Source organism: Furipterus horrens, unplaced genomic scaffold (assembly GCF_987537825.1).
Source record: "Furipterus horrens unplaced genomic scaffold, mFurHor1.1.pri manual_scaffold_2, whole genome shotgun sequence".
NCBI classification, from domain to species: Eukaryota; Metazoa; Chordata; class Mammalia; order Chiroptera; family Furipteridae; genus Furipterus; species Furipterus horrens.
Window position 1 is genome coordinate 195693702 of NW_028327172.1, and position 12527 is coordinate 195706228.

The 12527-nt window shown below is 42.5% G+C and overlaps 1 protein-coding gene across 1 annotated transcript in view; it reads right to left on the reverse strand.

Annotated features, from left to right (window-relative positions):
- The window catches only part of NWD2 (NACHT and WD repeat domain containing 2), a 140874-nt gene that overhangs the window by 73037 nt on the left and 55310 nt on the right, over window positions 1–12527 (reverse strand). Inside the window, exon 2 of the mRNA XM_090266993.1 lies at window positions 9431–9519. Coding sequence (XP_090123119.1) covers window positions 9431–9519 — 89 coding nt within the window. The remainder of the gene's footprint in view (window positions 1–9430; window positions 9520–12527) is intronic.

The following is a 12527-nucleotide window of genomic DNA, read 5'->3' on the forward strand; positions in this document are numbered from 1 at the left end:
ACTCATAGACACCAGTTAAGGAGATGATACAGCCCTAACTGGGAGTCTAAGGAGGAAAAAACCCCAGATGGAAAGGTGTGGACTTGTGCTGCCAAAGGAAACATGAGAGGTGAAACCTCAAAGTGATGGAGAGATGGACAAATTCCAGACAAAAGGGGGCCTCTTTGTCAAGGATGAGCACCCGTCCCTTGGGTGACTTTGGGTGGCATCGCAATGTCATTGTGAGGCAGAGAGCAGGTTTGCAAGGTCTTCCTGATGGCAGAAGGTGCAGGTTCCACGCTCCAACTTCCCTACACCCCCAGGATCCCCACCCTTGTGTGTCAGAGAGAAGGAAAAGGGCTAAGGCAAGAACACCTTGCTCTGAGGCCACATTGACACACTTAAGTGCAAGGGCATATGGGGGATTTTTTATAAGAAGCTATATTAAGCAAAGTTGCAAAAAGACAACAAATGGCACCCACTTGACTTCCAGTCAAGATGGCGGCCTAGGTAAACACGACTCACTTCCTCACCTAACCACTTTAAAATTACAGCTAAAATCTAGAACAACCATCACTCAGAACTGTCAAAAATCCAGCTGAATGAAGTCTGACAACTATAGAATTAAAGAAAGCACATCTACCCAGAGTGGTAGGAAGGGCAGAGACATGGAATGGGCTAGTCCCACACCCAGGTGTGGAGGATAAAAATTCAGGAGGGATATCTCTGGAGTGAGGAGTTCCAGCCCCACACAAGGCCCCTCACCTCAGGGTTCCAGTGCCAGGAAGATAAGTCCCCACAACTTCTGGCTGCAAAAACCAATGGGAATTGAATCGGTGAAAGAAACTAATAGAGTCCCAAGCAGTTGCTCTTAAAGAACTCACAAATGGACTTACTCAGACTCATTCCTTCTGAGCTCCAGCACTGGGGTAGTAGCTTGAAAAGCACCAGTGGCATACAGGGAGAAACTGAAGTGTCTGGCCTCAAGGCAAGAGCTGGGGTGGGGGGGCAGCTTTCTCCCAAACAGAAAGGTTGGCAGAGGCCATTGTCCCTTTTCTGAACCCTCCTCCCACAGAACCAAAGAACTGGCAGAGAGTGCCATGTCTGAGACTCATTCAACCTGGCTCACACTGCTCGCCCTATCCTGGAGATACCTTGAGATGCCATCCCACCGAACTATGGGCCCACCCAAGCTTTTAACAGTGGTTTTTCCATATAAATGGCTGGTCTTGGCTCATGCTTCACAACTTCCTAAATCCTCTCAAATAAGCAACAGCCAGTCTTGTGAGTCCCCAGTCCCAAAACCTCTTGCTAAGTGGCTCCTGGCCTGGCACTAGCAGCAGCCAGCCTAGATTCACAGCCTGGGAGTCCCCAAGCCCAGCATAAGTAGCAGCTTTCTCAGATTGTTTTATAGCTCATGCAGGGTGGCCTTGGGCAGAACACAGGTGGGAGCTGATGTTGGCCCAGGGCCTGTATACCTAGTGGACAGCTACAGACCACATTAGAGCACCATCATCCTGCCCCTGCACAGGCGATCCTCCATGGAGGGTGAGGGTTGGTGGTCAGTGGTCATAGCCAGTCCTTGCAGCTGACTGGCCTGGGTAAACCCCTCCCATTAATCTGCCAAAAGTAATCAAGGCTCAACTACAAGAGGTACTCAGTTCATATGAAGGGCATAACTCGAGTACCCAGCTTGGGTGATAGGGGAGGTTGTGTCAGTGGACCCGACAGGACACCTACTACATTAAGCCACACTACCAAAACACGGAGTCAAAGCAGTTCTACCTAATACATAGAAACAAACACAGAAAATCAGCCTCCCAAACAAGGAGACAAAGAAACATGGCCCAAATGAAAGAACAGATAAAAACTCCTGAAAAAGAATTAAACAAAATGGAGATCATCAATCTATCAGATGCAGAGTTTGTAACACTGGTTATAAAGATGCTCAAGGAATTTAGAATCAACAGCATAAAAAAGATCCAATCAGAAATGAAGAATAAACTAATTGAAATAAAGAGCAATTTACAGGAAAACAAGAGTAGAGCAGATGAAGCCTAGAATCAAATCAATGATTTGGAACATAAGGAAGCGAAAAACAACCAATCAGAACAACAAGAAAAAAAAATCCAAAATAAAACAAGGATAGTATAAGCAATCTCTGAGACAACTTCAAGTGTTCCAACGTTTGCATCATAGGGGTGCCAGAAGGAGAAGAGGAAGAGCAAGAAACTGGAAATCTATTTTAAAAAAATAATGAAAGAAAACTTCCTTAATTTGGCAAAGGAAAAAGACATTCAAGTCCAGGAAGCACAGAGAGTCCTAAACAAGATGGATGCAAAGAGGCCCACTGCAAGACACACCATAATTAAAATGCTAAAGGTTAAACAGAGAATCTTAAAAGCAGCAAAAGAAAAGCAGTTAGTTACCTATAGGGGCATTCCCATAAGACTGTCAGCTGATTTCTCGAAAGAGACTTTGCAGGCTAGAAAGGATTGGCAAGAAATATTCAAAGTCATGAAAAGCAGTGACCTACAGCCAAGATTGTTCTACCCATTATTTTTTATTGTTAAAATAATTAATTAATTAATTTAAAAAAAAGAAGAAGAATATGTGAAAGGGTGAAGCCGGAGAGCTTGTGTGTACAACCCATGGGCATGGACTTGGGGGAGGGGAATAGCTGGGGGAGGGGGGTGCTGGGCGGAGGGGAGCAAAGGGGAAAAAATTGGAACTATTGTAACAATATAATCAATAAAATATACTTAAGAAGAAAAAAAAAAGATTGCTCTACCCAGCAAAGCTATCACTTAGAATTGAAGGGCAGATAAAGAGCTTCCCAGACAAGAAAAAACTAAAGAAGTCTATCATCACCAAACCATTATTATATAAAATGTTAAAGGGACTTATTTAAGAAAAAGAAGCTCAAAACTATGTACAATAAAATGGCAATAAATACATATCTAACAACAAAAATTGAATCTAAAAAACAAACTAAGCAAACAAGAACAGAGGCAGGATCATGGATACAGAGTGTGAGTTGTTGGTTGCCAGATGGGAGAGGGGTGTGGGGGAATGAGTGAGGAGGTGAGGAGATTAAGAAGTACAAATAGGTAGTTACAGAATAGCCATGGGGATGTAAAGTACAGCATAGGAAATGGAGTGGCCGAAGAACTTACACATATGACCCACTGATATGAACAATGATGTGGAGATTGCCTTTGGAAGTTGGGGGTGCTGGGTGGAGGGGGCAAAAGGGGAAAAACTGGGACAACTGTAATAACATAATCAATAAAATATGATTAAAAATAAAGGTAATTAAAAACAATATGACAAATACTATTAAATACTAGGAACAAAACACTACAGAATCTTAAAGTAGGAAGTTCACTGTTTACTAAAGAACGCGTAGAATGTTTTCTAGTCATTTGCATGGTGGACAACTTAAGGGCACCCCATAGAGAGGACAAGGTGAGTGTTAAGACTCAGGGAAAAGACAGAACATGCTTGGAAAACTGAATGCAGTTCCGAAAGCCTAAATCAGTCTGCCTGTGGGGAGATGACAGATGAGACCTCGCATGGTGTGCTAGGGAATACAGACTGCTTCCTGGAGATGACACAGCCAGACGTGCGCTTCAGAAACCCCGCTGCAGCCATGTTATGGCAGATGGACCACGTGGTCAAGGTGGGTAGAGGTTGATTTTGGAGAGAAGAAGGAAGAGGTGGAGGTGAACAGATCAGCCCAGTGTCTCTTGTAACAGTCAAGATGGTAAGAACACAGATTTGAACAGATGGGACAGACTTGAGAAATATTTAGGGAGGCAGAACCCGCCGGTCTTTGGGATGTACTGGATGTTAAAGGAACAGGTTTATGACCTTTGGTGACTAAGATGAAGTGACACATTGCTAGATGCTCACTAAAGAAGTTGGCATCAGAAGGTATTCTTAAGGAATGACACTAAGTTGAGTGGCTGGACTCAAATGAAAATTGCTTTCAAAATGGAGGCATCCTAGTGCTCAGATCGGTCAAGAACCCCATTAAAAGTCTCTGCCATAAGCAGGTTTACTGGGGGTTTAGGGAGCCAGTGGAGGCTGGATAGGGTGCTCAGGTGGTCAGTGGGGGCTGGTAGGGGGTTCATGGGGCCAGTGGGGGTGGTAGAGGGCTCAGAAGCCAATGGAGGCTGGGTGGGCTGGGTTTATAAGCAATCGGAGTAGGAAGGGGAGCTATTTGGGAGTCCAAAAAGACTTCTTAGGAAAGCTAGGCCTTGAGCAGGAGTTTAGAGGACAAGGTGGAGAAGAAAGGGTATTTTTGAGAAGAGGGGAGAACTGAAAGAGATACAGTGAATGTGATTTTCAAGTCAGAAATGAGCCAGCAGCATGATGTGCTCCGAGGACAGGCTGAGAATGGAGTGTTTATGTTGGGAAGAGTGGGAGATGAAGCTGGAGAGACAGCTGGGTCATATTAAAGAGGGACCCCATAGGCAGCTGGGAGCTAGTAAAAACTTTTAAGCAAAGGAGTAGAGGACATGACATTTAAGTGAAATTATTCTGGTGGTGGTGCATAGAAAAACTCACGCTGCCCTGGCCAGTGTGGCTCAGTTGGTTGGAGCATTGTCCTGGACCCAAAAGGTTGCATGTTCAATTCCCAGTCAGGGCATATGCCTAGGTTGCATGTTTGATCCCCGGTCTGGGCATGTACGATCCCTGGTCTAGATGTGTACACAAGGCAACCGATGGATGCTTCTCTCGTACATCAGTGTTTCTCTCTCTTCCTTCCTCTCTTTCTAAAAGCAATGAAAAAATGTCCTTGGGCGAGGATTTTAAAAAATTAAAAAAAAGTAAAAATAAAAATCAAGGAGGGCAATGGTGTAGGCAGTTCTGCTTACCACACTCTCACAAAACCTGAAAAACATCAAACACTCTCCCAGGCCTGGGGACTGAATATAAATGAGACCTAGTCTCTTTCTCAAGTATTTGCACCCTACTGGGTGGGGTAAGCAGGAAACAAGTTCAGTTAAGATACGTTTTGTTTGTCCAATTTTTGAAGCCACGAGGGTTAGGCCAGGTCTCATCAGTGAGAAGGGAGAGGAAACACCTGAAACAAAGAATGGACGGCACCTGTGGATATAAATACAAGCCCTTTATTCAGCGGGTCTTGAACTACCTGCTTTTGCCACAATGTCTTTATTCTTCCCAATTTCTTCTCTTGGTCCTTCCTTTCTAATTCGCTTCTCCATATAGCCAGTGCTGAACACTGGCAAAGCAAAGAACATAATTTAAACACCGTCTTTTTCTGAAGCCACGTGTGTTCTCTGCTCTGAGTGGGGTTGACAGTCCTTCCATGCAGTTTTTTCCATCTCTGAGCAATCCACTTACATATATTACACACAGAACTGAAGTTCACATAATCAGAGAGTCTGGAGCATTTTCATTAAATATCTCAGTTTAAATGAAAAAATAAAAGACTAGAAAATAGCCTTCCACACAGGCATATAGATAAAAAGTATAAGACTTTGATTAAAATGTAACTCCATATCCTATCTATTTTGTTTAACATAAATTTAACTTTTGTTTAATATAAACTTAACTATGTGCCAGATATATGACTAATCATTGGGATAAGATGAATAAGACACAATCCCAGTCCTGAGAACTTTCAGATCTTACAGACAGGTGATGAAAAAGTTTACCTAACCAGATGCCTCATTAGCTCCACTGCTCACTTGAATCAATGCCATAATCATTTCTTACTCGAATCATTTTTCTGCTTCTACCATTTCCCCCTCTCCCACTCTAGTCTCCTCACAGAGCTTGAGTGAATGTCTTAAGTGTATAATGTCACTCTTTTCTTTCTTATTCAGTAAAATTCTAAGTCCTATATCTTGGTCCCATAAGATGCCATATGATCTGACTTTGATGTCGACATCAAACTCCTGCAATTATTTCCCTTACGCCACTACACTTGGCTTCTTTACTGCTGCTAGAATACTCTAAACACGCTCCCATCTCAGACCCTGATTGCCTGCACCTAACACCTTCCTCCCTAGATGTCTCTGTGACTTGCTCCATCACCTCCTGCAGAACTCTGCTCAAAGGTTGTTTTGTTAGTGAGCCTTTGACTACTGGGCGTTTCTTGCCCCCCCCCTTATCCTGCTTTACTGTTCTCAGAAACGTTTACTGAATGAAAAGCATCTATTACCAACAGAATTTATCAATTATTGTCTGCCTCATGCAACAATATTGATTTGCTCTTGTATCCCCCAATACATAGAATTTTGACTGGCATGTGGTCAAGGGTCATCAACAAATATGTCTTGAATCATTCTTGATGAATGGTTGGGAGTTATGCATAGGATTTTAGGGGGGCAAAGAGAACAATACAAGGCACATCCTGGGGGAGGTGGGGGATCAGAGAAAGCTTCCCTAAGCAAGTAATATTTGGGCTGAGACTTTCTTCATTAACACGCTTATGCAGGCATTCACTTATTCATTCAACACATCCTTATGGAGTTTTCCTATGTGACAGGAACTATTCTAGGACCAGAAATATAGCTGTCATGGAGGTAGACACAAGTCCCTGTTCTTGTGGAACTGACATTCTACAGGGAGAAAGCCAATAAGCAAGCCAATACATGAACGAGAAAAATACCCAGTATCGACACCTGCAATGCAAAGAACTAAAATAGGGCGATGTAAAAGAGTGTCTAAGTGGTTACTTTGGATTGGGTCATTACAGAAGTAACATTTTAGTGGAGACCTGAAGAACAATAAGAAGATGAGGAGGTGAGCCATTGCTACAGTGAGAGAACATGCAGGGCAAAATCCTTAAATGCAAACAGGCTGGAGGTGTTCAAGGAGCCAGAGGGAGGGCATGTAGCTGAAGGGAAGTGGGCAAAGAGGAGAGGGCATGACTTAAGATCAGATAGAAAGAGTTTTAGGAATAAGTAGGACTCCAGAGGTGATGCAGCGGAAGAAGCAGAGTGAAAAATATACATTACAGGTGGAGAGAACAACATTAGCAAAAGGCAAGAGGCATAAAATAGACTGGGATGCTTGAGCAACTCTAGGAAATTCATTTCTCCTGGGTTCACAGCACAACCCAGGGTAGAATCCAGACTACCGTATGGGTAAAGTGGTTTTCTGATGAAGTTTCTGGCACCATATTTTGTTGCAGTTGAAAAAGGAACTGTCTCTCTAGAAAACATATCTTCATGGAAATCTATAATCAACCTACCAGAATCGTCGGCAGCCGTCCGTCTCGAGAGACGATGGTGTAGCTTCTTAAGAGTCTATCTGCACCACCGAGAATGGCTGTGCAGTCCGACTCGGGAGTGACATGGTATCTGTCTCCTCCCGTGTTGAATCGACATCTTGCGATGACGCTGGAGTGTCCTCTCCAGTGAAGCTGAAGCTACAGAGCCTGGGCAGGGTGATATGGAGGGTCTGCTGTTGCCCATGCAGCAGACCCCCCCTCTCTTCGCAGCTGAAGGATCCAAGGGAAAGACGGAGTCAATACAGCTTGGCTTCAGGTGCGCCGCAGGAGTTGCCGGTGTTGACTACAACGTCAAACCGCCTTAGGGACTCCGGCTCCGGATTTTCTGTCGGGGTTTACTCCCTTAGCCTTTCCCCTGAAGAGGTATGCTGCAAGGCAGCGGAGGTTTTTTGGAATCAGAGTTTTCCTTCTCTGATGTGCCCTGACTGGAAGATTGAACCAGCGACACTTAGCTCGCAGGCCGACTCTCAATCCACTGAGCCAAACCAGCCAGAATAGACCATACCAAAAAGCATATTCTTAAAATGTTCAGTTATTATATTATTTGAGCTCCTGTTAAGCTGGAAAGCAAATGTAACCTTGCATATTTTATTCTAAACACAACCTCAGACCCGTACGGTACGCTGTCACCACCCCCATTGGAGACACCAAACAAAAGGACTGGCAGGTTAAGTCACCTGCAGTAGACAGCTCAGTTCCATGTCTGCTTTGCTCACTGCTATTTTTACTGCTGCCCAGCATCTCATCAACTGATTCACTGAACCTGCCTAGAATGATCCATCCCATCAATTTAGTCTATGTACCTTGCTTGCTATAGTTTTCTGTTGGCTTAATCTGTCTTCTCCTGTGCCTATCTCTCATTCAGAAAACTTCTCTATTTTTCTTCTCAGCTAATCTGAATCGATATCATGTTTTATGGAAGCTGTTCTGTAGTTCAGAGACTTCTTCCCTCTATTGACAAAAATGATACAAACCCAAACTCCCTCAAAGATGGGATTAATACGCTTGAGCACATTTCTTTCTCTCTAGTAACTGAGTCCCCAAGTTGTCTAAGTCTTTGGGGATCTTCCAAATCAACATTTTTGTTAACAGTTGAGGCCCTGTTATCTGTAGAACTAGATTCCTTGAAGAAGGTAATGCTAAATTCACAACAAGAAATTTAATTTAGGTTTCTAAGTTATCAAGCAAATGGTACCTTATGAGTAACTATTCAATATGCATGTCACTGTCCTGCTGCTGACTGACACAATGCATCGAGACTGAAGTCATTTGAGACTATTATTTTATGCATCATATTGGAAGGCATCATGAGGTATACCAAGGTAAAACATGTATCTAGGAGGACACGAATGAAGGGTGGAATGTTCTGCCACTAACAGTGGTGCACTTTATACTCTTACACCACAACCTCCTACTGCATATTCCTCACTTAACAATGTAAATCTATAGTTAAGATATAGCACTGGAGAATTAGGATTTCCATTGTAAATGAAGTTGAAAATATTCTGTCTAAATGTTATCTGTTGCAGGAGCCGTTTATTTTCTTAATTTTTGGATGTCCAAGATGCATCCACATTTTCAAGTGTTTTTCTATGAGTTGGCAAAATCAATGGTGTCTACTATGGTTTTCTAAAGATTAGCAATGGCATGCACAGTTACTCTCTCTTGAAAGGTTTATACTTTTTTTTTCTTTTTTTTTGATAAATGGTAAATCCCTGAAATGCTCAGGAAAAAGGACATTCTGCAATATGAATAAAAGTAAAAGGCAAGAAAGAAGGTGAGGACTGGCTAGACTGCTAAAAGGAAATACCTCTGAGAAAGCTGGTCTCAATTTTCAGGTGCAATTTTTAGAGCCCATGGCTTAAAGACAGGTGCTCAACAACCTTCATTTTTTTTTGGTAATAGTAGAAATTGTCAAAAAAGCAAATAAACATAGTTCAAAGAAAAAGACTAGCCAATAACAGGCAGGCTCCAAGAAGCAGCATAAAAGTGCAAAACATGAAAAATGACTACATATTTTATCTCGATTTCCCAGTGTTTCTTTTTACCCACTCTTACAGGAACGACATTCTTCGGGGCTTACAATGTGTCCTGTATAGCACCCAAGTTGTGACAAGAAACAAACACAAATATTAGTTATTCAGCTGACATACTTAAAAATAAAATAAATATCAGACTTACCTGAAATTCTAATCCATAATTTTCTCTGCAGAATTCTCTCAATTTAGGATACACATTTTCTCTTAGTGCCTGTCTTTCTGCCCCCGTGTCTGTGGTAGGAAAAAAACACATAGGAAGTGAGTTATGTACACATATATATACTTCTGGAAAAAAAACAAAAACTTATAAATAAACATTAACATTAGTATAATCAAGTTGGGGTGCTGCATTTTAAAATAATGGGATATTTTACTGGGTGGGGGGAGACCAGCTCTTTTTTTTCTTTTTATTGACTTTATGATGGTGACATTGTTAACAAAAGTATGCAGGTTTCAGGGGCACAGTTCTACAGTACATCATCTGTTCACTGTGTTGTGTGCTCCCCACCCCAACTCAAGTCTCCATCCATCAACATTCATCCCCCTTGTATCCCTTCTCCACCTTCCTCTGGCAAACATCACACTGCTGCCTGCCTCCATGAGTTTTTCCTCTTTTTTCCTTTTTTTGCTCACAGGGGAGACCTGGCCTTAACGGAGCAGGGGGAGCAGAGATCCCCCACCTGGCACGTGCAAGAAGCCTGCAGGATGGATGGGAGCCCTCTGGTCACTTTTGGGTGTGCTGGCAGAGCTGAAAATTCATGGTTGATTCTTGTGTTATGTCCACAAAGAGTCTCACACAGAGCTTTGAACTATTCATGACTCCACTGTCTTTGGACAAGGTAGAAGGAAAAACTGTAGACTTATCGGGAGTTTTAGCCCCGATAAGTATAAGTTTCAACACATGCAGACACACACACACATTAATTTAGTTCTTGACTTCCAGAAATCCAGACTTTACCACCATTTCCTACAGTCTTAAAAATACTATGACTTTTACAAAATTTCGTACAGCATCCATGCAATCAGCACAATGATTAGGAGAGGCAAACTGTGGGAGCCAACACCCCAAACTAGCAGATTCCACGCACTGTACATTCAGTTGGCTAGCGGTTTAACAGAGTAACATCTCCTGGCCTGGGCTTAGGGACTTCTGTTACAGCTGCCACACCATATAAAAGCTTTGAAATAAAATATTTATTTTCATGTCATCAAAACATGCAACAAGCAACAAGAGAACCATGGACTATGTGTATACTTGATGTTGAGTGTTTTGCACAGAAAGGGACTCCAAAGCCACCTGTGGGAGATGATGTTCTGTGTCAACAATGACACTGTAAGAAGAGAGGCTGCTGCCCAACAATCTTCAGTGAAAGATGAGAAACAGAGCTTTTAAAAATTAGGTTAATGTGTTGCCTCATGAAAAGTACCATTTGCTCAATATGCCTCAATCCCAGCCTACTACAGGCATAACTAAGGAACCAATTTAAAAGAATTTTGTTATTATTCTCAAGCACATCTGTCCATGCAAATTCAACCATATGCTGTGCTGACCTGCTCTACCTTCCTGCTGTTCAGAAGCCTAGTTTGAGATGTAAATAAGCAATCTCCAGAGTCTGAAATGCAGCTGCAGCCTCACAGAGTGACAGGAACCAGTGTTTACATGGGAACCGAAGATTCAATACAAGGGCTTCTAGAATTACCCTGTGATCCAAAAGAATAGCGTCTCTTCCCACAGTAGATCCCACCTGGACCTAAGTCTGAAGGAAAGCAGGTAGCCCACATTTAGAAGAGGTACATTTCAGCAGCGCCCACAGGCTGTCATGGCACTGGTGAACACAGTATATGAAGCTTTTATAATTTTATATAATTTACACAATCTTAGAATCAGACTCTGGTCCTCCCTCACCCCATTTTAAGTATTGAAAACACTAACTTTACAATAAAGCTGACAGTATTCAAACACTCTCTCTAAAAGGCTTCAGATGTTTAAACACAAAACAACAAAATATTTTACTTTAAAAATAAACAAATATGATCAGATGTGGAAGTTGGGGATCTATTAAGCCAGGATTACTGTTACGATAGTCTTTCAAAAAGTATGAAAATAATACATAAAAAAAGGTGAAACAAGGAGCAGAAATTGTATGTTGCTTAACATTTTTATTGTACGTCTTACAACTAAAAACTGTGCAATAGCAAGGAGGCCAAGTCAGGAATACAGTACCAAATCACTAGCATTTACTGAGCACTTACTACAGTGTAGTTGTGTGCTAAGTATTTCTATGTGGATTTTCTTAGTTACTTCTGAAAAAATACCCTACAATATAGGTAAAATTTCTATTCCTTAATTTTCGTAAGAGGAAAGTAAAAAATAGAGGAGAGAAGAGACTTACCTGAGGTCACATGACTACTAAGTTAGATTTTAGATTTGAATCTAAAGAGTCATGTGTCATAGTTTGCTCTAACCATGGAAAATATGCAACTATGCAATCTCACTTCAGAGATTGGCTAAGAGGTGTTGGAGTCCTAATATTGATGAAACAAAATACCCTGGGTTATCCTTAAGGGGCTCATAGTTTTCTATAATACACCCTTCAACAGCCAGTAACCCATCTACGAGTTGTCTCTCTCCATCTATCTCTAAACAAATTCCGAATCTCCGCACCCCTCATGCAAGCCAAACTCATCCCCCAGCGGGGCTCTATCTCCCTGTTGCCATACCTGCCCCCTTCGGCCCACTCTACACATGGAGAATATTTAGAATATGTAGATCAGATCAAATCACAGCACTATGTGGTTTAACACCTCCAGCAGCTCTTCAGGAAACTGGAAATGAAATCCACACTCCCGCCTTGAATGCCCTCCCTCTCCAAGTGCATCTCTTACCACGTTCCCAGTTCGCATCACTCCAGACTGGCGCTCACGTGGTTCCAGATTCCATTCTCACCCGTGGCCTTTGCTCTAGCTGTGACATCCTCCTGCAACACTGAGTCCTGTGATCACTGGATGGCATCTCCTGCCATTCAAGTGTCAGCTTGAATGTCACCTCCTCAGAGAGCCCTTCTGCGTCCTCCATCTACAGCACCGGGGACTCTCACATCACCTTCTTTAAATTCTCTGCACATGACTCGTCACTATTATTGGCATTTGTTTACTATCTGTCTCCCCCACCGCAATATGAGCTCAAAGGGAGTCAGAACCTTCTTTTGTCTTATTCACCGCCGTGCCCCCATGATCAG